Source organism: Poromitra crassiceps (genome assembly GCF_964638095.1).
Source record: "Poromitra crassiceps genome assembly, chromosome: 21".
NCBI classification, from domain to species: domain Eukaryota; kingdom Metazoa; phylum Chordata; class Actinopteri; order Beryciformes; family Melamphaidae; genus Poromitra; species Poromitra crassiceps.
The window spans coordinates 15,395,298-15,422,606 of NC_139638.1; the positions used below are offsets into that span (position 1 = coordinate 15,395,298).

Genomic DNA, 27,309 nt, shown 5'->3' on the forward strand with positions numbered 1-27,309 from the left:
ACAGAAAAAATGACTCTTTATCTGGAAGATGAGGAAATAACAGATGCAGCCAAACAGGCAGGGAAAATATGTCGTGGCATTGGAGATGATGGGCTAAAACGGCTAAATGCTACTGGACTCAGTGAGGCCATTTACACCTGGCGTTAACATGTGTTTTCTGCCATCAGATTGCAATCAGATTGTATTTTATCAGTTCAGCCTGATTCCATTTACACCTGGCGTTAACATGCATTTTCTGCAATCTGATTGCAATCAGATTTCAGAAATGGTTGTCCTCTCAATCCGCATACAGTTGCTGTATCCAGATTGAGAGCACACATTGCATTTACACTTGTGTTCAATGTGTACACAATGCATCCCTGACCATCTCCGGAGGTGGTTTGGCCAATCAGATTGCAATCCTTCTTCAATGCGTTTTGGGGGTGTTTACACCTGTACTTTCAAGTGATAAAACACAATCTGATCACAGAAAACACATGTTAACGCCAGGTGTAAATGGCCTCAGTGAAGCTCAGAAGAAGAAGCCTGCTGCTGAGCTATGGCAATTCATGAGAACCTTAGCACTAAAATGACAGTTCACTGATGAAGAGCTTCATGAGAACCTTAGCACTAAAATGACAGTTCACTGATGGAGAGCTTCATGATAACCTTAGCACTAAAATGACAGTTCACTGATGGAGAGCTTCATGAGAACCTTAGCACTAAAATGACAGTTCACTGATGGAGAGCTTCATGAGAACCTTAGCACTAAAATGACAGTTCACTGATGGAGAGCTTCATGAGAACCTTAGCACTAAAATGACAGTTCACTGATGAAGAGCTTCATGAGAACCTTAGCACTAAAATGACAGTTCACTGATGAAGAGCTTCATGAGAACCTTAGCACTAAAATGACAGGAGAGACAACAACACGTAGGAAGTAAGTCTCGACCACCACAAAACAAATTTGACAGACGCCAGACCTCCAGAAATGACCAGAGACAACACAGAGAGCCGCGCATCGATGCAATAGACAGCAAAGAGGATGAGGAAAAATGCACATACCAGAAACAGTTCTTACTCCATCACCATCAGTGATAAGTGCATCATGCAGAGCATCGACAGCAAACCTCCAAGAGAGGAGGCGTACACAGTCTGAACTGTGAGACCACCGGACCTAGCAGGTCACGGACACACTCTGCACCTGAAGATCAACACATCAGGAAACACGCTTCCCCTACGTACATTCAAACAGACGTACGCTGATGAATCTCAGGCCCACAAGAGATTGAGGAAAAAAACAACATAAAGCTATCTGCATACAGTGGACACACAATACCCTGCCTTGTAACTATATACTGTACATTCCACGTCAACACAAAGGGTCCAAATGGGTCAACGCCAAGTTCTACGTTGTGGCTGTACCAGGACCCGCTATAGCTGGACTACCCACAAGTGAACTGCTAAACCTCCTAACTGTCAATGTGGACACAGTAACAGGGAAAATATGGATCAGCTAGTAATTGTTTGAAAATCATGATTCCCTCTTGTGGCGATGCTGTTATTACAAGATCCTTTAGTACAGTAGCTGTTGTTATTCTTAGCCCTCATTTAAGATACAGATATTGCATCTATGGCAGCCACAGAAATTCTGGTTTTGAATTGAGCAGCATACCATCTTTAAACAAAATCCATACACACATTCACATTCAATGACAATTTAATATGTGTAAAAGGTACATTTTTTATGAACTTTTTAACAGTTTGCTATACTCTTATTCTAATATAAAACATGATTGCTCAAAGACATTGCTTCAAAAGTGACGCGAGAGTGATCCAGACATACCATCATTGCACTTTGATTGCACGTTGTTTCATGTTGTGTGGCTCAATGTTGGCGACCACATCGAAGAAGACACAACACGAATAAATTAAGACTATGCAGTAAAAACATACATATACAACAGATATGTAACTTGACTAATCCCTGAGGGACACCAAAATTACACCAGTTAACCTCTAGATCTGCTGAGTGCAGCAGAGTCTACCTCGAGGTGTCAACACATTCCTAGACTGACAAGATCCCAGTTATGATACAAACTTTTTTTAAGGATATATTCTTTAATATGGCTTAGAAGAGGGCTTTTAACAAAACAGCCATGGAACAAGTTGTACTGTAAAAAAGAGAGTAAAAAAAGTAGTGATCGTAGATATAGCGGATAGTAGCAATATTTGACTCTGCTCAAAAAGAGAAGAGCAGTCTGAAAAAGTTGAAGGCAATGTTTAACACCAGAAGAGCCAAGAAGATCACCCTCTTCAACTGCCAAGAGGTCAGTTTCATACCTGACACACGTATGGTCTCATTCCCAACACGTCCTATGTTGACTTTGTGTCAGGACCCTTGGTGTCCATACAGAGGCCAAAGGTAGCCTACCCTTTCTCGTCCAGAAATGGACGTTGCGGCCGAGAGGAATACTAGTCAGGTGACAGGCACCTAACGACTGCCCTGATCTGAAACCCATGTTGCGGGTGAGCCGACCACTAGGGGGGCGGTCTTTAACATAACGACGGTGTCATGTTGAAGTAGGTGGCTGGCACCTTAGGGATGGAGGGTGGATTGGCGGACCTGTAGAGTCCCTGTCTTGCAAGCGAGGGAGCGCGTGTTCGACTCCCGAGCGAGGTACATTGTATTTTTACTTTCAGTTTGAACCATAACTCGAACCTTAACCAAGTTGCCTAAACCTAACCAATCGTGTTAACTTTCGTCAACAAAACGTCAACAGAGGCCACGGTGGGAATGAGAACGCGTCAGCATAGTGCACTGATGTTATACAAGCACTTTCAACTAAATAGGTCCTGAAGTTGAGTTTAGTTAAGCACTAAAACAGTCTTAAACTGTCCCCAGGAACCGTGAGGCAATCCACCCTAAAACTATTAGTGAAGCCAAGGGAAATATAAATTCAGGGTTGGTCCAGCTTCCTTTTATAAGGTTGAATGTCTTAACAGTCCCTGTGGATGAAATGCTTGGACGGAGCAAATGAATGGAATGACAGATCAATTAGAAATGTACAGGTAGAGAAGGAAATGGTAACAATAATATAAAATCTCTCAGGCTTTAGTCCAGACTGGCCAGGTATTGTGACAGTGCAGGTTCTGGAGCCTCTCAGTCAGTCAGTGGTGAACAGACAAACAACACAAATTGTCCTTGTAAATGAGCCTCCTCCTCCTCCTTTTACAAGCTCTGTCGTTGGTACCACGCTGAACAATCATAAGAAAAACACTCACACGCTCCGGGGCGCACCGTCAACCACAAACATCTCACATCTCAGTCACACACGTCATCATTCAGAAGATTCCAAATGTTCCAAAGAAGTGAAAGAAATGTGATTTGTGGATCATCACCTTTAGCTTCAGGAGGATGGGCTTTTCTTTGGAGGCATTTTCATTGCCTTTGTGGTGCAAGTTTAATCCAAGGACACCTCAGGCAAATGTGCAAATAAACGGTTTGCTATTACAGTACTAGAATAATAGAATCAATTGCTTTTTCAATTGATTCTGTCTACTTGACAATGTTGCTGCAATTAAATGGTTGCAGTCAGACGAACAGACTGGAAAATTGATCTTATATAAACCAGATGTTGACAAAGTTTTCCTTTGGGGACATCATTTGCAGTTGAAAAAGTAAGAAATCACAATATATTGAAATATCGCAATATTCAATATATCGCAATACTAGCATATCGCAATATCGCAATACTATCGCATCGTGACTCAAGTATCGTTTTGGTATCGTATCGTGGGCATCTGGTGATTCCCACCCCTAACACACACACACACACACACACACAGAGACAATCCAGGCACACACTGGTGTTAGCTGTACGTGTCTCTACAGACAGCCTCGATGCACCAAGTCCGGGTCAACTGCCAGCACAGGATGTCATCGGCACAGAGTGGGCTGAAAAGCGAAGTCTGAGAACACTCTCTCTTCCCGGCATCTGTTTCCCTGACCTCGTGCCCTTTGACCTTTGACCCCCCCCACAGCTCCTGGTCTGCCGTGGCCCCTAAAGTTCGTCCCTGTAGGCGTTCGACAGCATCTCGGGCCTCAGGGTCTTGTGGGAACCCCTCCAGTCGGTGCGCACCGAGTCGTCGTCCCACAGGGTCGACGTCTCCGTGTCGCTCACCCACTGGGGGTCGCCGGCGTAGTGGCACGGCTGCACCAGCAGGGGGCGCGTGCTGTAGGCCTGCAGGTTTCGGTTGGGGAAGTGGGACATGTAGTCCTCGCTGCAGAGAGAGAGAGAGAGAGAGAGAGAGAGAGAACAGGGACAGAGAGCAGCACATGTGTTTGATTTCTTTGGGAGTTTTAAAAACACACTGGTGATCAATAAAAAAAGGTTGAAGAAGAGTCCATCGTGGTCCTCCTCTTGATGAGCAAGACCACAAGATAGTTTGCCATGGTATTAGCACACTTGGCAATAGTATGTAAAACTGCATCAGAATGGGAACTTCAGATTGAGTCACTTTACTTCTCTATTTCAAGATGCAGACAAAGGTGAGCCATGGGAATTCCTGGGAGTTTGAACAAATCTTGGAATACATAGATATGACATGATAGATATATCATGATAGATATGACATGATTATAGATATGACATGATTATAGATATGACATGTGACATGACAGATATGACATGATAGATATGACATGACAGATATGACATGTGACATGACATATGACATGATAGATATGACATGATTATAGATATGACATGACAGATATGACATGTGACATGACATATGACATGATAGATATGACATGATTATAGATATGACATGACAGATATGACATGTGACATGACATATGACATGATAGATATGACATGATTATAGATATGACATGACAGATATGACATGTGACATGACATATGACATGATAGATATGATAAGAGATAGACAGAGGCAAAGACAATCCAGTCACTCTAAACATGAAGGGCGACAGCAGGAGCCATGTCTGGTGTGGGGTTCTTGTGCATTCTTAGTGGACTAGTCAAGCATATCGAATTAGAATCAGAGGTGTGTGTGTGTGTGTGTGTGTGTGTGTGTGTGTGTGTGTGTGTGTGTGTGTGTGTGTGTGTGTGTGAGAGAGAGAATCGAATTACGGTAGAATCAGAGGTGTGTGTGTGTGTGTGTGCGTATGTGTGTGTGTGTGTGTGTGTGAGAGAGAGAGAGAGAGAAGAGAGAAAGAGAAGAGAAGGGAACGGAAGAGGTCTGGTTGTTGGCTCTAAGCCAGTTTTCCACACATGATAGAACACACACACACACTGCCAAGCCTTCTGGTTGGCAGGCTTTTCTCCCAAGGTGCATTTCACCTCATATGGTCAATGCTTCATACTGTATGTGCCCACGTTGACTCTGCTACATCATCACTATGGTACTGTATGTTATGTGCCCACGTTGACTCTGCTACATCATCACTATGGTACTGTATGTTATGTGCCCACGTTGACTCTGCTACATCATCACTATGGTACTGTATGTTATGTGCCCACGTTGACTCTGCTACATCATCACTATGGTACTGTATGTTATGTGCCCACGTTGACTCTGCTACATCATCACTATGGTACTGTATGTTATGTGCCCACGTTGACTCTGTGACATCATCACTATGGTACTGTATGGGATGTGCCCACGTTGACTCTGCTACATCACTATGGTACTGTATGTTATGTGCCCACGTTGACTCTGCTACATCACTATGGTACTGTATGTTATGTGCCCACGTTGACTCTGTGACATCATCACTATGGTACTGTATGGGATGTGCCCACGTTGACTCTGCTACATCATCACTATGGTACTGTATGTTATGTGCCCACGTTGACTCTGTGACATCATCACTATGGTACTGTATGTTATGTGCCCACGTTGACTCTGTGACATCATCACTATGGTACTGTATGTTATGTGCCCACGTTGACTCTGTGACATCATCACTATGGTACTGTATGTTATGTGCCCACGTTGACTCTGCTACATCATCACTATGGTACTGTATGGGATGTGCCCACGTTGACTCTGCTACATCATCACTATGGTACTGTATGGGATGTGCCCACGTTGACTCTGCTACATCATCACTATGGTACTGTATGGGATGTGTCCACGTTGACTCTGCTACATCATCACTATGGTACTGTATGTTATGTGCCCACGTTGACTCTGTGACATCATCACTATGGTACTGTATGGGATGTGCCCACGTTGACTCTGCTACATCACTATGGTACTGTATGGGATGTGCCCACGTTGACTCTGCTACATCATCACTATGGTACTGTATGGGATGTGCCCACGTTGACTCTGCTACATCACTATGGTACTGTATGGGATGTGCCCACGTTGACTCTGCTACATCATCACTATGGTACTGTATGGGATGTGCCCACGTTGACTCTGCTACATCATCACTATGGTACTGTATGGGATGTGCCCACGTTGACTCTGCTACATCATCACTATGGTACTGTATGGGATGTGCCCACGTTGACTCTGCTACATCACTATGGTACTGTATGGGATGTGCCCACGTTGACTCTGCTACATCATCACTATGGTACTGTATGGGATGTGCCCACGTTGACTCTGCTACATCATCACTATGGTACTGTATGGGATGTGCCCACGTTGACTCTGCTACATCACTATGGTACTGTATGGGATGTGCCCACGTTGACTCTGCTACATCATCACTATGGTACTGTATGGGATGTGCCCACGTTGACTCTGCTACATCATCACTATGGTACTGTATGGGATGTGCCCACGTTGACTCTGCTACATCATCACTATGGTACTGTATGGGATGTGCCCACGTTGACTCTGCTACATCACTATGGTACTGTATGTTATGTGCCCACGTTGACTCTGCTACATCATCACTATGGTACTGTATGGGATGTGCCCACGTTGACTCTGCTACATCATCACTATGGTACTGTATGTTATGTGCCCACGTTGACTCTGCTACATCATCACTATGGTACTGTATGGGATGTGCCCACGTTGACTCTGCTACATCATCACTATGGTACTGTATGGGATGTGCCCACGTTGACTCTGCTACATCACTATGGTACTGTATGGGATGTGCCCACGTTGACTCTGCTACATCATCACTATGGTACTGTATGTTATGTGCCCACGTTGACTCTGCTACATCATCACTATGGTACTGTATGGGATGTGCCCACGTTGACTCTGCTACATCATCACTATGGTACTGTATGGGATGTGCCCACGTTGACTCTGCTACATCATCACTATGGTACTGTATGGGATGTGCCCACGTTGACTCTGCTACATCATCACTATGGTACTGTATGTTATGTGCCCACGTTGACTCTGCTACATCACTATGGTACTGTATGTTATGTGCCCACGTTGACTCTGCTACATCACTATGGTACTGTATGGGATGTGCCCACATTGACTCTGCTACATCATCACTATGGTACTGTATGTTATGTGCCCACGTTGACTCTGCTACATCATCACTATGGTACTGTATGTTATGTGCCCACGTTGACTCTGCTACATCATCACTATGGTACTGTATGGGATGTGCCCACATTGACTCTGCTACATCATCACTATGGTACTGTATGTTATGTGCCCACGTTGACTCTGCTACATCATCACTATGGTACTGTATGGGATGTGCCCACGTTGACTCTGCTACATCATCACTATGGTACTGTATGTTATGTGCCCACGTTGACTCTGCTACATCATCACTATGGTACTGTATGTTATGTGCCCACGTTGACTCTGCTACATCATCACTATGGTACTGTATGGGATGTGCCCACGTTGACTCTGCTACATCATCACTATGGTATCGTATGTTAAGTGCCCACGTTGACTCTGCTACATCATCACTATGGTACTGTATGTTATGTGCCCACGTTGACTCTGCTACATCATCACTATGGTACTGTATGTTATGTGCCCACGTTGACTCTGCTACATCATCACTATGGTACTGTATGTTATGTGCCCACGTTGACTCTGCTACATCATCACTATGGTACTGTATGTTATGTGCCCACGTTGACTCTGTGACATCATCACTATGGTACTGTATGGGATGTGCCCACGTTGACTCTGCTACATCATCACTATGGTACTGTATGTTATGTGCCCACGTTGACTCTGCTACATCACTATGGTACTGTATGTTATGTGCCCACGTTGACTCTGCTACATCATCACTATGGTACTGTATGTTATGTGCCCACGTTGACTCTGTGACATCATCACTATGGTACTGTATGTTATGTGCCCACGTTGACTCTGCTACATCACTATGGTACTGTATGTTATGTGCCCACGTTGACTCTGCTACATCATCACTATGGTACTGTATGTTATGTGCCCACGTTGACTCTGCTACATCATCACTATGGTACTGTATGGGATGGCCTGGCATTCATGATGATCTGTTACATGATCAGTGACTGGAGGGTAACAGGAATACTGTCGCATGTAATGTGAGATGAATGTAATCTGATGTAGCTGACTGTTACACTCATCGTCAGCTGGATAAGAAAAGCTATAATGTAATAATGATGTCATTTCCTCACTTCCCAAACCTTCTCATTACATCGATTCTATTTCTCTGACTAGATATAGACCAAGACAGATCTACTGCTGCAAAACACTTTCATTGATTTCAGACCGCGCTCAACTATCTGCAAAACACCAGTGTAGTTCACTTCCTGGTTGCACTTGGCTTCTAAAGGTGCTCTTATACTCGAGCAAAGCTCCGTGGGGGTGGGGCCCCGCGAGTCTCCGTGAGTCACCGTGTAGACCTCGCGCTGGGGGTGATGCCATTATACTCAGAAAGTGATCAGCATGTATTGTACAATGGTGAGAACAGCCCGTGAAAAGTCGCAATGAAACACTATTTTTATGTGCAGTACTGAGTGCGCTTTCACTCTCAAACGACCACACATCAGCACATGAAGGAATCACCAAACTTGTTTTTACTGAAAGCCGTTTTTACTTCTCAGCCCTGATAGCCTACTACTCTGTGCTGCTTTTAATCTCTCTCAATAATCTCTCAATAATGCTCTCAACACAACATATTTACTTGGTGAAATGACTAAAAACGAACAGTTGCAAATCAAAGTTTATAGCCTACCACATGGGTCAAGAAATGTGGCGAAAACACAGCTCAGTGTCCAGGGTTCAGTGGCTTGAAAGCGGACATGTTTGGAGAGAAGCCGTGCGTTGCTCGCGCTGTGAGAAAAAAAATCAGGCACAACGCGAGCGCCCGACGGAGGTAGCGAATAACCACGGCCAACACATTTACGTCATTTGACGCGCCCGGCCCTCGCTCCACCCCCACGCCCTTCACGGCAGGGTGAGCATAATTCAGCCTTTACGCCTCGTCTCCAACGTCATCGACACACTAAAGTAAATGAAGATCAGAGAAACATCTCTGGGTTATGGGATAAAGGAGGCTAGTGGAGGAATAGAGCAGTGATTTTTGGACTAGTGGGCAAACTAAGGTATCGCTTTTGGGACACTGGCGGCATTAAACGACGTGCTAGATCATTATCATTGTATTATTCCAGACAACTTAAACGAATGTTGCTTCACTCCAACCGATTTGAATTCCCACTGTCTGCCCGACACCGTGTCTGGGTTCTATTAAGTTGGTCTGGCAGCCACGCCGTGCCTGAAAATAAATAGTGGCTGTCCAGATTGTCTCAATCTTCTAAATGATGTCCAGAAAGATGAAAGAGCTGCTGTGAAATGTGGCATTGTAATTCAGCTCGACAAGCAGCAGACATATTTAAATCACCAGAATAGGAGGACCTCTATTCCAAAGAAGCTGGTGAGATTCCTACAGATGTTAAACCGCGGCCACAACAATAATGATTGGAGCTACGCATTCCGGGAAAACCTATGCTAAATGTATATGTCCGCGCAGCCATGAGAACATGTATTTTTGGGGAGTTATGGGGTCAGTTTGAGCTTTGTAGGTTTGGCAGCAGACAAAGAAGCGTGCAGCTTAGCTTGTAGATTATGAGAAAGAGTTTCAGTGCAGAAGTGTGAGTGTGAGTACAGAGGAGCAGCTGTAAGGAGGGTGAAGTGAGGGATTATAATACAGTTTCATAATGACTGTAGTGGATTAGTTATTTAATCTCTCCCAAGATGTCCGTCGATCCACGCGACAGAATGACAAATCTAAGAAATATATGAATGAGTGCATCTGTGCATGCATGTGTGAGCACATTTCTGCCACTAGTGTGTGTGTGTGTGTGTGTGTGTGTGCGTGTGCGTGCGTGCGTGCATGTGTGTGTGTGTGTGTGTGTGTGTGCACGCGCGCGCGCGCGTGTGCATGCCCTTGTATGGGCATAGGCGGTTTAGTTCAAAATTGAGTGGCACGCCCTTGTATGGGCATAGGCGGTTTAGTTCAAAATTGAGCCACACGCCCTTGTATGGGCATAGGCGGTTTAGTTCAAAATTGCACGTGTGTGTGTGTGTGTGTGTGTTCGTATGTGTATGTGTGTGTGTGTATGTGTATGTGTGTGTGCGTGTGTGTGTGCGTGTACGTACTTGGGGTGCTTGTCGTACATGATGGGTAGGAACTCGTCGATGGGCAGCATCTTGGACAGCGGCTCGGCGTTGAGCAGCTTCTGGGCGCCCTGCAGGGAGATGGCGTACGACAGAGTCCAGTACGAGTAGTCGGCCATCACCAGGTTATGCACGTTCTCCACCGGCTCCTCTTTACTAGGGTTCACCTGCTTCCTGCCCAGGTATCTACAGCGACAAAGAGCAGTAGAAGAATATATAGTAGAAGAAGAAGACCAACAACAACAAACCACCAAACAACCTCCAGAGAATCAGAGCATGATCATCTGTTGTTGCAACGTTGCAGTTTTTCGCTGCCAACACATGTTGGCTCTGAGAGAGGGAACGCATCTAATTTTGGTAGCATTTGTTCTGCACGTGTGGCTAAATATGTCCATGTTGTCTTTGAAGCTATGGCAACCACAGTAACACAAACAACAAAACGGCTACATTTGATAATCCAGCTTCCATCCAATAAATCGAACTACTGTATAAAGCGAGGAATTTGGTATGTCTGTGTGTCCTTCACATCTCGAGAACCGTTCACCCTCACACTTGGTGGATGTGTTGCGACATAGTCAATATTAATACACTTTGACTAAACAAGCGAGCAGGGCTCTGTGCAGCAGCAGAGCTCTGTGCAGCAGCATTAGAGCTCTGTGTAGCAGCAGGGCTCTGTGCAGCAGCAGAGCTCTGTGCAGCAGCAGAGCTCTGTGCAGCAGCAGGGCTCTGTGCAGCAGCAGAGCTCTGTGCAGCAGCAGAGCTCTGTGCAGCAGCAGAGCTCTGTGCAGCAGCAGCAGAGCTCTGTGCAGCAGCAGGGCTCTGTGCAGCAGCAGAGCTCTGTGCAGCAGCAGCAGAGCTCTGTGCAGCAGCAGGGCTCTGTGCAGCATTCTGGACAGGCACGTTTAGAATGGGCACTGCACTAATGTGTTCATTCTGTGGCAGAATTTTTTTTGTGTCTAATTTTGCCAGCATGATGTCACCGAAAACAGTTTCCATGTGCTGCAAAATTTGAAATCTGGAAACATGGAAACACACACGGTATGAATGGGGGTACAAGGCCACCATTTTGTGGTATTTAACTGATGTATTTTCCATGGAGAAGTGGCCAAACAGAATCAAAGTATTTCCAGTGCAGAATAATTCCATATTTATACGATGTTCAGAGATCTAAAGCATCGACACGTTTTGCTGTCAGTCCCTCGAAAGTGCTTCTTCCTCGACTCGCCATTTAGCACCAACATTCAACAATCATACAGGGAGAAATCCATCACAGAAGATGACAGATAACATTCCTCCTCTGACAGAAGCCTCAATGGACCAGAGTGTAATGCTGGTTAGAGTTTTTCTAAAACTGCTGATCTCCTGAGATCTTCAGGCACTACATTCTCTAGAGTTTATACCAAACAGCTGCTGACGTCCTCCACTCAGTAAGCGAGACAGACTTTTATTATGATCATTGTTATTATTGTTATACCAACACTGCACCACGTGACGACTGATCGACGTTGACTCAACTTTATTGATAGAAAAGGAGTATATTGTAGTAAGTTTGTGTCTCTCTTACATGATGTCCCAGTCCAGGTCCACCAGAGACACCTCCTCCATCAGTCGGAGGACTCGTCGTTTGAAGTTGGCCTGGAAACGAACATCGTCTTCAAAGATCAACGCCTTGTCCATCTGCTGGTCCACCATCTGAGACAGAGACAAAGAGCAGGGAAAGACAGAACGTATATATGTGTTATCAGAGAGAGAGAGAGAGAGGTAAGACTGAGTGACAATTAACAGTATTATTTAGGAATTATGAGAGAGAGAGAGAGAGAGAGAGAGAGAGAGAGAGAGAGAGAGAGAGAGAGAGAACCCTAACGAACTCTGGGTCTCAGGCTGAATCCAGGGTGTTGCAGCAACATGGTATGTGCTTTAACCACGTCAAGGACCCCTAAACTGACACAAATTAGACCACGGACCCCCATTTGATAAGATTTTGTCGCAGGGTCCCCCAACTGATACGATTTTTGCTTTTAGATGTTCTATTACAGAAAGAATATGAAACCCATGACCAAAATAGTCACACATTCTGTCATTGTGTTACTTATGGATGGAATTATCGTGAAAATAAATGATTCCCCCGTTTGCTGGGGACCCCTGGAACCCCCTCCAGCCAGGACCCCTGGGGGTCCCCAGACCCAGTGGGCTAGCTTGGCCGGGCGTTTAGAGAGGAAGCTGCGGAAGTGATCCTGAAAGCTGTAGTTCCTCAAATGGCCACTTGAGTCAGGACCCGGAAGTGATGTAGTTCCCGTTCTCCCCATGTTAAAATGCCCCACTTTCTAACAGTGTGTTTACAAAATGAACTGAAACGCGGTTTTGGGCTCTATAGCTAATTTAACCTTTCATAACAACTGAGTAGGAGGGATGGATTCTTATGTAACTCACCCGTTTAGAGTAAAATACAGGATAGAAAATACCATGTTTTGGGGGTGATTGGCAGGCGGAGCTGCAGCTCTGGGAAACCCCCCATCTCGTGCCGTCTCACGTGAGCCGCGCAAGAACCCCAAGATGGTGACAGATAAGACAGCTTCCGAATGTGCTGATGAAGCACTTGATGTGTGTGTGTGTGTGTGTGTGTGTGTGTGTGTGTCCTCTCACCTCCTTCCAGATGTAGTAGTGGCTGAGGAAGCAGCCGACCTCTCCTTTGGTCAGTGTGCGTCCAGAGAACGGGTCATAGTAGCCTGGGAGCAGGTCCACGCCCAGGATCTTAATGTCACTGCTGTTCAGCGCACTGCAACAGACATGCACGCATGCACACACACACACACACACACACACACACGCACACACAGACACACACACGCACGCACGGATGCACAAAATGAAAATTGGCAATGGCTGTATTTGTATTCACATTAGTGGTAAAATGGTAAAAGAATCACATCTCTCAATACGCTCCTGAAACAACATTTTGCAATACCAATATTTGACGATTTGCATCATGGAGTTGACATTTTGTGTGTGGTTTCAGGAGCGGTTTAATATCTAGTAGGAAATAACTTTTAGTGTGGCTGGTTTACCTGGTGGTGTGGACAGTATACTTTGGGTTTTTCCTTTTCCTCTTGGGATGAAATTGGTGTTCGATTTGATTTGAGCTGGTTTTAAATAGAGGTCTTAAAATGTTTTAAATTTAACTTATGGAAACCTGTAGTCAGCCTGTTTATGTTTTTGCACTTTTCTTTTGTTTTCCCTCAAATATTATATGAAAACATGAAACATTTGATCATATGAGTCTAGTTCATTTGCATTTCACCTAAGATAAGACAGGACACTGCTTTCAAGTCTGAAATGTACCTAGATTTGCTAGAAAGATCAACAACATTTCACCTTTTTGCCAACTAGGGGGCGCTGCTAGATGATGTCACTAGGTTGACTAGTGGCTCTCTCTCTCTCTCTAACACAAACTCAGTTATTAAGTTAGTTAAGTTAAGTTAAGTTAAGTTAAGTTATCCTTTATTTATCCCCTTGGGGAAATTCATCCTCTGCATTTGACCCATCCTCTACTAGGAACCTTCCTAGAACTATAGGAGCAGAGGGCAGCCGCAGTGCAGCACCCGGGGACCAACTCCAGTTCTTTTGCCAGTACCTTGGTCAGGAGCACTGACAGGAGTATTAACCCTAACATACATGTCTTTCTTGATGGTGGGAGGAAACCGGAGCACCCGGAGAAAACCCACACGGACACGGGGAGAACATGCAAACTCCACACAGAAAGGACCTGGGACGGACCGGGGTTCGAACCCGGGACCTTCTTGCTGTGAGGCAACTAACCACTGAGCCACCGTGCCGTCCTCGTTGTCACTCACTTCCTGTCATTGTGTGAGACTTGACAGCGTACTCACTTTCCGTCGATGGCGTCCACCACCTTCACGTCGATCTCCAGCTCGTTGAGCGACTGCAGCATCCTGTCTCTGCGGTCGTCACGCCGCCGCAGGTTGATCAGATATATCTGAGGAGAGGAGGTCAAAGGTCAGAGGTCAGTGTGTAGAACCACCTCAACCATGACCATGCATGATGTCATTTCCTATCTTGGACGACCTAAGCAAGACCACAGTACGGTCGGGACTTTCTTCAACTTGTTGTCTACCCGGCCAGGGAATGTACACTAAAAATGGATGGAATTTGTCACTAATATCCTGCTTCACACTCATTCAGAAAACCAACAACAGTCTTTTACTGTTGGTAGAGTAAACACAAGCAGTTGATGGTTAAGTGCGTTCAGTGATGTTTTTGGAGGCAGAGTATGTTAAATATTCAGGTCGCGCCCCCATCCAGATTCTCCCAGCCAGTACAAGGATTCCTTTATGCTTTCATCATGATGTATTATTGCCAGTAAACTATTGGGCCCATTTTCCCCAAATATGAGTTTAGCACTGTAAGTAACAGATGACAGTCTTCCAGAGTACAAGCTAAACCCCAGGACACTGATCAAATCCACTGAAGAAGTGGAGTAAAATATTGAAACTGTAGCAGTGTTGCATCTCTGACTCTTGAGTCTGATTTTTTTTTTTTTTTTTTTGCCATGATACAAGGCTTTTTCAAGGGAGCTGAGAATAAGCGATTTGTTGCAAAAATCCTATGACACTGTATAATACAGTATGAAACAATCAGCAGCTAAAATATGTGAATGTTCCTAGAAGATCAACAGCTGAGTGTCTCGCTCACCTCATCAAAGCCCATGAGGTCTCTCTGTTTCGGGGACACGTGGACGTAGCGAGACACGGACATGAGAGGACCATAAACTTGTAGATGGAGAGGGGATATGAGTTAGTTCGCAGAAAATAACAGCCTAAATTAATACAATAATCTGAATTAATACAGTCCAATAATATGGTTGATAATACTTTTTGGGGGTTTTTATTACTTTTTTAGTCTGCATATTCTTTCTTTTTTTACACTCTGCCAATGTGAAAAAATACCTATCAACATATACAAAATGAAATCTGCGCTCACTCATGGACTCGAGCTGGAGGTGGACAAAGTTGATGCGGTCGTCTTCCAAGGTGTGGTGAGGTTTGCCCGGGACGTTCAGGTAGCCGTAGCGCTCCTTGTTAGTCAGGTACATCTGTATCTCTGAAGAGCCCCAAAGAGCATGGAATGAATCAATGCCAACAAATCAATCAATCAATCAATCAATCACCAAACATCCTACAATAAATGTGTGTAATAATAAATCTATGCGTATATGAGCGTATGTGTTGTCTCTGTCTAACTGGGTGTGATTGTGAAAACGTGGACACAAGCGGCGCTGACTGACCCGCGGCCCGGCAGGAGAAGGCGAACACGATGATATCGTCGTAGGGCCACGAGTAGTCCTGGTGAGGCGGGTAGAAGGCCAGCTTCTTCATGCCTTCTTTCCTCAGGTCCAGCAGCAGGGTGGAGTGGACCATGGGCACCGGGTAGCAGCCGGTTCTGTGCCGTTGCCGGGTGGGGAAATACTCCGCCGTTCGACGATAATAACCCTTAAGAGAGAGGATGGAGTGGGCTTTGTTGTTAGGACAAAATGGATGCACACGCGCGCGCGCCAACACTCAACCACACACAACACTAAAGCCACACACATGATCACGGTTTTCCTGAGAGTCCAGCCTGGAATCTTTTCAGCTCTCATCAATAACAACAACAGATAATGTGTCTTTGGTGAAATATAAAATATGGGCTATATAGCCTATATCAGGGATACTCAACTTGCTTTGCCCGGGGGCCACTTTCGTGAAATGATAGAAGGCCAGGGGCCAGTTAATAAACAAACAATATACATTTTTCTGTAGCGGATTGTAGGTGTCAGACGGAGTTTAGTCTGACAATGTTGTGCACACCGGATAGTTACTTAGGTTAAGTACATACAGTACATAAGTGCCTGGGTAGCGAGCAGACGGCGGTATTTGACAATTTAGTAGCTAAATCATAGATTAATGAAAGATATTCCATATTCCAGACTGAAATGCTATAACAGAAGTGGAGTATTGGCCAGAATTACATGAACATTTGGACACTTATTCAGCGGGTATCTTGCATGTTCCGTTCAGGTGCACTGTATTTATTTATTTTATTTTTTTTGCAATTCTATCGCGGGCCACACAGGGGGCGCCCGCGGGCCGCATGTGGCCCGCGGGCCGCCAGTTGAGTATCACTGGCCTATATGGTGGAAAAGAATGGCTACTTTGAACATAACTTTTAATATCTGTGGTGTCACCTTGGAATGGAAAGTTATACAGTTCAGTAGTCAAATATGTGCTTATGTGCATTTGTGCAATGGCCAAATATGTGTTCTCCCTCAAATCTATTTAGGGAAACTATTAAAAAAAAAAGGGGTTTTCATGTCCTAGGACCTAGTCAATGCCATGTCCTTCCTGAGCAATGATGGCAACAATACAAATTATAATTCCAGCAAGTTTAGCCTAGGTTTGTGTATGTGTAATCTTCCCTCCAAGGTACAGTATAGTACCTAACATTACTGATATTAGTATTAGTTATTAGAGCTGCCACGATTAATCAATTAATCGATTAGTCGATCGACAGAAAATTAATCGACAACTATTTTGATAATCGATTAATCGTTTTGAGTACAATTTTAAGAGAAAAGGTCTAAATTCTCTGATTCCAGCTTCTTAAATGTGAATATTTTCTGGTTTCTTTACTCCTGTATGACAGTAAACTGATATTATCTTTCAGTTGTGGACAAAACAAGACATTTGAGGGCGTCATCTTGGACTTTGGGAAACACTGATCGTCATTTGCTACCATTTTCTGACATTTTATAGACCAAACAACTAATCGATTCATCGAGAAAATAATCGACAGATTAATCGATCATGAAAATAATCGTTAGTGGCAGCCCTATTAGTTATTAGTATTAGTATGCTGCCATTTCCTTGAGACTGTTGTTCTTCAGTGTGCCTTATGACCTCGAGATGTGTGGTGTGAAGGTGACACTCTGAAGTGCTCCTCACCTGTGGAGTGATCCCACACCAGTAGTTGGAGTACGCTCCCTGAGAGTCTAACATGGGAGCGATGACCGACTTGTTCTCTGCTATCAGCAGGTTGAGGGTGTCTGGGTTGGTGAGGATATTATCTGTGTCGGCATACTGAAACCAGGGAGAGAGAGAGAGAGAGAGAGAGAGAGAGAGAGACACACACAGACAGAGACAGAGACAGAGCAGAGAGAGAGTGGTTGTAGTGGTAATAATTCTGTCGTCAGATTTATCTCCGGAGCGATCGTAGCCAAAACGTTTTCCTGGGTGAAGCAACATATTTAACAAGGTAAAAGAAAGTATAGAACAAGAAAGAGGGATGTTCGGAATCTCAAGCGGGCTGGTATAATAAATATTGGAATGTACCAGGATGTAGTCAGCCCAGCGCTTCTGGGCGAAGTTGAGCGCGGCCTGTTTCAGCTTCATCACATACTCATATCTGCTGTTGGGCCAATGCTTCGGACCCAGCTCTCCTGCATACGACCTGGATCAGAGAGAGAGAGAGAGGAGGTAGACTGTACCACTGAACATCTCAATACTATAATCAGTGTGTGTGTGTGTGTGTGTGTGTGTGTGTGTGTGTGTGTGTGTGTGTGTGTGTGTGTGTGTGTGTGTGTCCTCTCTATTCACCTTATGTTGCCACGTCCACTTTTTCTCTTCCGTGTAAGACGTAAACATCGTTAAACTGTAAACTATGAATGAAGTTTGGCAACGTTCAGCAGATACACTGAGGCCAACTTCAGTGACATGTTCACAGCGTTACTGCTGCGAGGAGCCGATGGCTGTACCCGGTCTGCATTTAATGTTAGTTACTGCCAGTAGCCTACAGTAAAATGTCACATGTGACAACATGTGGAACACATGTGAAACATGTGCTTTGCCCATGGGAAGCGTGTGGTTTTGGAACGTTTTCACATGTGAAATGTGTGAAACCCATGTAAATTCCTATGTGATTACATGGGAAGCCTATGTGATTACATGTGAAATCCATGTAAATGTTGTTTTCCACATGTGGAAAACATGTTGCTATACAACATGTGGCAAAACATGTTATCACATGTTATAACATGTGAAAATGTTCCAAAACCACAGGCTTCCCATGGGTTTTACATGTGTTCCACATGTTTGCACATGTGAAATTTAACATGTGTCCACGTTTCACCAGATGTGGACACGTGAACCTAATGTGTCTCTTCTGTAAGGGTGGTCAGAGAGAGCCTGCACAAGAGAGAGTCAGGTGGTCAGAGAGAGCCTGCACAAGAGAGTCAGTACAGAAATGACTGCAAGTCAAAGTCCTAAACTAAGTCTAACCTCAGGTTGAAAGGTTGCCATCTGAAAATGCCACAGTGCAAGTCTTTGCAAAAAAAAGAAAATGAAAGATTATGTATCAACCTTCAAACACAAACGACTGTTCTCATACATGTCGCTGAGGAAATCAAGAACAAAACTGCTCAGGGAGTGGTTCTAATGGCTGTCAATCAAAAGTGGGCGAAGCTTATCCTAGTTATGCAAATACTGAAGTGGATATAGACGAGTTCTGGGTCAGAGTTCACCCTCTCTGACTTCTTACCCCAAGTAAAGATGGCGACCGCCGGGTGCGACAGCCGAGTCAACAGTTTATTCGCGTTGTCTATGTTTGTAACCATCTTGTTTTCGAGATATGTCTGCACCTTTATGTATCAAATTAAACTGAAGGTCGTTCACCGGTCCTTTTTTGTTCTCGCGTAAACCGAATGTTTTATGATCACTCAAGATTCTCTGGAAGACTTTTTGGCTTAATTCGAGCCTTAAAGTCGAGCTGAACCCAAAAATGACTTTTCTTTTCTTTTGGTTCAAATACCTGGGTATGCAGTGCACCTATTTAATAATGTATGCAAAAAAAAACACAAAAATCTAATTCCTTTAGTTTTTCACACTTTTTCACATCAAAAGTTCATTTTTCAAGATTTCATTGATAACAGTAATGTACAGTTTGCTGACGTCACCTAGTACTATAACATTTCTACCCCATTTCAACCAATCATATCACGACATGGCAGCTGTCAATCAAATCTTCATTTCAGGATAATTTTCTCTTCTAAAAGAAAGAGAAAATGGCGCCTAGTGCCTGTCATCTGGCAGAATTCCTATCCCATAAACGAACTACTAACTTAGCCAATTGTATGAAACATGAACAAAAACAAAAATGATAATGTCTAAGAATGCAAAGAAATGTAACTGGCTCGTTAAAACGCGCATTCCACGAATATCGTATTTACAGAAATAGCGATAAAGGTGCGCGCTTGAAAGCCTGGCTGTCAGGGGTCTCCCCTCGGAGATTCCAGGCGGGCGGGCAGCACCCATGCATCGGATTGTCCGCTCGCTCCGCACGAAGCCGGTGGCTGCCTGATACTCCGCGGATCCCACTCGCGTAGCACGACAACACGCTGAATCCCACTCGATTTGGGGGTAGAACACGCCATGATTGGCCAATGCCAAAGCCAGTCGACAGAATTGTCAAATCAAATCATCGACACCCGGCATTGTGCGGCTTGTGGTCCGCCTCTCAACCTTGTCATCTCAGACGAGATTTGTTTGAGTCTCAGATGCTCGTGCTATTGTATTCGCCTCCGGTTCACTTCGACTTTAAAACTCGTTATAATATTGGATTTATCGAAATGTCGATGGAGAAAATGGAACTTACTTCCGGGGGAAATGACGTCACGAAAAGTCACGTGCCTGTTGAGCTGGATACATTATCGACACACTAGCACCATTCATGATGATACCATATCATGACATTTAGCCTGAATTGTGTCATTTTTGCATTCATTTACGTTTTTTTTTCTGTCAACTTAATTTGCAGAGTTTGAAAAGATTTAAGCTATTATTTTTTACCCTTCCTTTAAACATGTGAACTTCCCTCCACTGAGCGGGCTGGTTGGTGGAGCCTGGAGAGCTGGTGCTCAGGTGCTACACGCATATCCAGAAATAACATAAGACATGAGGAATAAGCCAAAGAATAACACGTCTTAATAATAAAGCCCTCCAGCACACACACACACACACACACACACACACACGCATGCACACGCACACACACACACACACACACACACAGACGCATACACGCACGCACGCACGCACACGCACACACACACACACACACACACACACACAGAGACGCACACACACACACACACAGAGATGCGCACACACTCACACACACACACAGATGCACACACACACACACACACTCACACGCACGCACGCACGCACACGTACACACACACACACACAGACGCACACACACACACACAGATGCACACACACACACACACACGCACGCACACGTACACACACACACACACACACACACAGACGCACACACACACACACACACACACACACACAGAGGGATATGGACAAGCAGAGACGCGCTGTAGCATCATTCCTTGAATAAACAGAAGCATGGTGGTGAAAGTCACTTTAGGTGAATAACAGAATAATAAAGGCTTTATTACCTTTACCTTTACCTGATCAGGGAAGCCGTCTACAAACTCATGTGTAACGAGGACTCTGATTCACTCACTCCACGCACACTGAGCATCTGAGTCACGGCACCAATGTAACCCATCTTAAGAGCTTGCCCAGGGCCGGAGGCGGGCCGGGAATCGAACCAACACTCTCTCCACCCTCTCTCCTGCTTCCAAAGCGTACGTGCTAAACCACAACACCAAGAGAGCTAGCTCCCTTGGCGGAGCTGGTTAACGGGCCTTTTTATACTGGGGAGTGAGTTTAACCAACAACTCACTACCACTCAGTCAGGACTCACGACGACTCTGATGACCTGACTTCCCCAAAACATCTCACACACTCAATAGCCACTTCTTAACATGCAGTGGAATCCAGATTATAACCAGCTCCTAGCCGGTTGGCCTGCATGTTTAAAAACAATTAGCCGGCTTATGCGCACTCCCGCGAGTGCGGATCATGACCATCTCAACCACTAGTATAGGATCCGCATTATAGGAAAAGCAGCTGCTGTTTAACACTGGCAGCTCATGATCCAGATCATGTAGCTGTTATATCTGAGTGGGCGGGTGGTGGCACTTTACAAACCATTAATGTCTGTTAGGAAGCCTGACCAGTGGCATGCAATAGTAGGAGGCAGACTCAGAGGCTTGTCCAGGTTTTAGCAAAAATGAGATTTATTCACAATGTGCAGGCGATCCAAAAATAAGTACAAAAAATAGAAAATTCCAAATAAACAATTAACTTGACTTAACTAAACAAAACTCAACTCATAATAACAGAACTTAAATTACCATCACATGCACACAGCTACATGCTGATCTCTCTCCCCAGCAGCCCAAAAGCAACTGCTTATATAGCCACCCCTTCAATCACCAAGAGCCCCTCCTGTCTAAACCATTGTACTGGTGCAGGTGAAGTCCATTCATCTTCTGAAACAGGTAAGTATCAAAGTTACAAGTTGTCACACAATTCCACATATAAATACTTAAACACAGCTCACCATTAAACATAGGTTTGCAAGCTTTACCTAAACAGGTCACAAACATTGATAGATCACTGAGATTTATTTTCCTACCCCCCCCCACACTTGGTCTTACCAGTGACCTCACTACTGAGAATGATTGACTGACTGAATGCAGGTGATGCAAGTAAGACTAATTGATTGATGAAGATTGAGAGGTGATGTGCAATGGGGACAAATGGTGTGTTCTCACCCACTTTGTCACAATGTCCCATAATTATTTTTCATGAATGGCTGGATTATTTGGAAGAGAGCCAAATTAGGTGAGTAAACAACTAAAAGTTGAATCGTTTCTTTGTCCCCCATCTGCCAGTTTAAAAATGCAACAAGAGAGATGATATAGCCTACTAGAGTTGTGCGATCTTGACCTCAGTCAGATCGTCAATCGCCACCCTTTGACATCGCCAATACACAATGCGCAAGCACATGGCTAATTAATATGGACGTTAACATTAATAATAGCCATGTGCTTCAGCTGCGCTCTCGCTGTACTTTGCTAACTTAGCATCGATGCTAGCGGGACTTACCCAGCTATCGTCATTGCCTGCTTTTACTGCTGCTTGCTGGTAATGTTAATCCCATCATTCCCATGTCAGAATAAGTCTCCAGATTTGTCGCTAGTTAGTCTCTTCTGAAAAAGATTGTCTCCAGGAGGGTCTGAAAAGTTTTCTCGAGTTGGATGCAGCCAAGTATTGTGTGAGGCAGCCATTTGAGGCAGCCAGTGTTGTGTGACTGTGAGGGTCCAAGCTAACACAGCTGTGGAGAGGAGCCTATTTGGTTATGTCGATGAGAGGAGCTGGCTGACTGACAGCCTATATCGAGACATAGGCCTAGCCTAACTTTTGTGGAGAGAAATAAATGGAAAACTAGGGGCACTTTACACGAGGACGGTTTCCTATGGAAACGGGGAATTATTGTATCGTTAGTGCCTCCCGTTAAGACGGCGACGGTGAATTCGCGCTTAGGAAACGACACATTTTAAAACCACCCTCCAGAGTGAAATTGTTAGAGACGCTTCCCGCTGAGCGCTCCATGTAATCACTTTGGAACGGCACATTTCAGAAACTCTGACGTGCCTGTAGCGTGCCTGCACACGCGACACATGCGATTACGCCATAGCCGTGCGCGAGTTGGCAACCAAATACAACGTCAGTATGAATGAAGTTTGGCAACACTCAGAATTAAGCTACACTGCGGCCAACTTCAGTTACATGTTCATAGCGTTACTGCTGCGAGGAGCCGATGGCTGTACCCGGTCGGCATTTAACGTTAGTTACAAAAGCAGTCGACAGTGTTTTCTCACTGCCAGTAGCAGTAGGGTGACAGATCACAGTCAGCGCTCCCGGTCCTCGCTGCTCGTTAAAGATTTCCAATAGGCGTTATTCTGATAAACTGGTCACATATATGTTACATTCTCACCCGACAAATATTAAAACTTTAACAGTTAGTTTTTTTTTAGCTTGAAAAAAGCTTTTTGGCAAGTCTAAATGACTGCGGAAAGTGTACTCTACTTCCGCGTTTAAAGCGAAATTACGTCATGCAGTAAGCGTCCTTGTATGGGCAAAGAATAAGGTGATCACACTGCCACCTAGCGACCTGGCATGTACATTACGGCGTTTTAAAAATTCAACAGCGCTCATGTAAACAGGGAGAAGGTGTGAAGGAAACGCTATTGTGTCGTTTCTTTCAGAAACTGTCCTCGTGTAAAGGGCCCCCTAGTCAGATATGACTTGAATGCCACTTGTAAAACAAATCACCCACAGTGATTGACGATGGTGCCACCACTATTTTGACTGGGCGGCTTTATGTAACAAAGGCAAGGGCTCGTTTTTGGCACATTGCCACCCCTCGTTATTGCCTGAATGGTCGGAATGGATCCTCTGTTAAAACGGCATGTTTTTTAATGGAGTTTGGTTACAGATTCGCTAAAGCTGTTTCCATATCACATTTCTTGTTATCGATACATGCTACCGCACCCCCGCCCCCCGCCCACTGGCAGAGAGAATACGGACCATTTCCAGCTGTTTCTAAACACAGACTCCTCATGTCTAGAAAGGTAAGACCGGAAAATATCCTGCTCTGGCTAGCCGGACATGATCCAGACTTCATGTTTAGAAGAGTAAAATCTGTGCTGCCTTACAATGAGAGAAAGGACTCTCTTAGCACCACGGCTCCATTTGCAGGAGGGAGAACCTACTTGTTCACACCCCTGTGATGAATCACTCACAGTAGGACGCTGCTGCTGGGAAACCAGTAGTTACTTTTCCACCCCCGCCCCCCCAGACCATCACGGAGAAATAATTGAATGCAGTTGGACTTATGAGGACTGGTCCGTGTGTGTGTGTGTGTGTGTGTGTGTGTGTGTGTGTGTGTGTGTGTGTGTGTGTGTGTGTGTGTGTGAGTGTGTGCGTGTGTGTGCGTGTGTGTGTGTGCGTGCGTGTGTGCGTGTGTCTTACGTGGGCTGGTCCATGGGTCTCCACTCAACATAATGGTAATACTTCTGCATGACAGTGAGCCAGTCCCTCAGCAGGGCTGTGGTGTTATCTGTGTTGTGGTCCGTAGCAGCCCTGAGGACCACAGGGAGAGCAGCACCATGTTAGAGACAACCTCTTTTACATGACATCATGCATGTGTGTGTGTGTGTGTGTTTGGGGGAGTTGTTAATGGACAGAATAACTAGTAAAGTGTGCATGCAATTTAAAGTACTTTACTTACTGTAGGCTACTAGTACTATGTGCACAACCCACACAGCACACACCAGAACAGAGTTCACCCAGTTCACCACAACAGAACGTCTAAATTATAGGCTATTTGGTGAGATTGTTATAACTGTTTATGCTTTGATCTATTTCCTCTGATGACAACTCAGTTGCAGACCCATTTGGGACAACTCGTTGCAAAAATCGGGCTACTTTTGTTAATAATGTAGCCTACACATAGGCTACTTTACATAGGCTACTTTAAAGAACATTGAGTTTGGCGTAGGGAATTCACGGTATGGCGAATGAATTTGGACAAGCAGCAGCAGCAGCCGCCTGGACACAGAGGGGTGTCTGGGAGAGGAGGAGGAGGGGTAAAGTCATTCACAAAGCACTTTCAATGTGATTGACCTTTTGAACGGCTACTAAAGTCCGATCAAAAGTGACCTCTCTCTCTACCAACCGCCCGGCATGCAAACCCACAGAGGAGCCTCTCTCTCTCACCACACAGAGATGCGATCTTTGGGGTAGTTGAGCCGCTCCAGAGCGCCGAGGTAGTAGGGCAGCGAGTGCGCGGTGTTCCGGGCTATAATCGCGACGACCACCGTGGGCGGCTGCATCTTGGACTCCTCCGGGTATTTCTCCTCGGAAAAGTAGCCGTGCGACGGACAAACCAACAGCAGAAACCAAAGCAACATGGTGGAAAATCCACGGGACGGCGGGGCGCCTCTGGCTCTGTCTGTCCGCGTCAGCACTCCCGACAGAAGAGGGCTTTCCTCCTTCCCAACTCTCTGCCTGCAGCCCCCCTCTTTCCACGTTACGTTACAAGCTTGCTCTACTTTTCCAAGCCCAGATCCAACCCAAAGCCCGGTCAGAGAGAGCGTTTTACATGACAACTTCCGCACTGGGTCCAGAGAGAAAACCACGACGCTAGCCGCGGATCTGGCCCGGTTCTACTCTGTCAGAAACCTCTGCAAACATATCATACTACTAGTAATTAAAAAGCAATGTAGTATCAAATAAGCAGTAATTACTGTGGTATTTCCCCCCGCTCACGCTGTGTAAACTCCACAAAGATCATGTTCACAAAAGCATTCATTTGGCCAAAGTTTTTCCTCAAAAGGCGCTCTATCCTCATCGCATTTAGTGATATGATGTAGCATAGATCCCATATCAAAATGTGTAATATAATGAGAAGAAAGAATAATAATGCTACATTGTAACAATGTCATGTGTTTGTAACATTGTAACAAAAGTACATTATGCCACTTGTTAGTTACATCTTTATATAAGTTATTAATTAACAGATTGGCACATCAACTTGGCATTCAGCCCACGATGGAGCCGTTACATCAGGTAAGAATCTGCTGTGTTATTTATGTTTGCAGAAAACATGCATCTTTACATCATAGAAACAGCTGTAGTCGCATACACAGTTTGTGGTCACTACTTTGATTCTGTCAGCAGTTGCAAAGAGTCACCAGCAGAGGGCAGCTTTGGACCAAGAGCAGGCCCATATAGCTAAATGACTGAAGCCCTTGACCTTATTAAACCGCCTTAAAGCAGGGCTCTTCAAACCTCTCAGTGTCTCTGATCCTCAGATAGATTAGATACACATTGAATCCTAACACCCACATTTCACAAGGTTTTGTCCACACAAACCCAATCTGAAAACATTTTTATAGTTAGTTTTGATTGAATTATATAACTGCCTGTAGTAAGTGTGATGGAGACAGTGAAATGTATGAACAGTAGTCTGTAGTGCAGTGGTTCTCAAACCTTTTCACGTCAAGGACCCCCTAAACTGACACAAATTAGACCACAGACACACAGATTTGATAAGATTTTCTCCCAGGGTCCTCATCTGATAAGATTTTAGCTTTTGTGGTGACACCCCCCCCCCCCCCCCCCCCCCCCCCGCTCCTCTCTCCTGGCCCTGTCTTGCAGAAGCCTGGTGTTGGGGTCATTAGGCTTATTGGGTGCACCTGGACCCGATGGGTTAAAAGACACTCCACCGAAAAGCAATGGAGATTTATTTTGCACACACAGATTCGAAAGCTGTAGCTAAAGCTGTTTAGTTTGACAGTTATTGAGAGTTGATTTGAGTTAAGTTGTGGACCAGTGATGTCATTTGCGCATGAATGACGTCACTGGTCCACAACTCATTAGCTTGTTGTTGAGGGCGAGCGAGAGCGCTACGCATGCATCACACTGACGACGTCTACTGGAAGTCCCCCCACTCATGCAGAGTGCCGGGGGGAAAATCTATACTATTAATTCATCATTATACTTTCTAAATCTGATAAATCCTCATAATTTATACTAGAAGTAAGTGAACATTCAAGAGGAGAGAGAGAGAGAGAGAGAGAGAGAGAAGAGAGAGAGAGAGAGAGAGAGGGAGAGAGGGAGAGAGAGAGAGAGAGAGAGA

At 44.9% G+C, this 27,309-nt stretch overlaps 1 protein-coding gene across 1 annotated transcript; it reads right to left on the reverse strand.

Moving 5' to 3' along the window:
• Positions 1-1,714: 1,714 nt before the first annotated feature.
• cercam (cerebral endothelial cell adhesion molecule) lies at positions 1,715-25,579 on the reverse strand (the record flags this gene model as incomplete). Its single annotated transcript, XM_083657339.1, has 12 exons — positions 1,715-4,263; positions 10,609-10,812; positions 12,191-12,318; positions 13,270-13,402; positions 14,514-14,620; positions 15,337-15,413; positions 15,625-15,744; positions 15,929-16,133; positions 17,625-17,759; positions 18,012-18,129; positions 24,639-24,749; positions 25,386-25,579. 12 exons carry the CDS (start codon positions 25,577-25,579, stop codon positions 4,044-4,046), a joined length of 1,752 nt encoding a protein of 583 aa, XP_083513465.1. The 3' UTR covers positions 1,715-4,043.
• Positions 25,580-27,309: the final 1,730 nt, after the last annotated feature.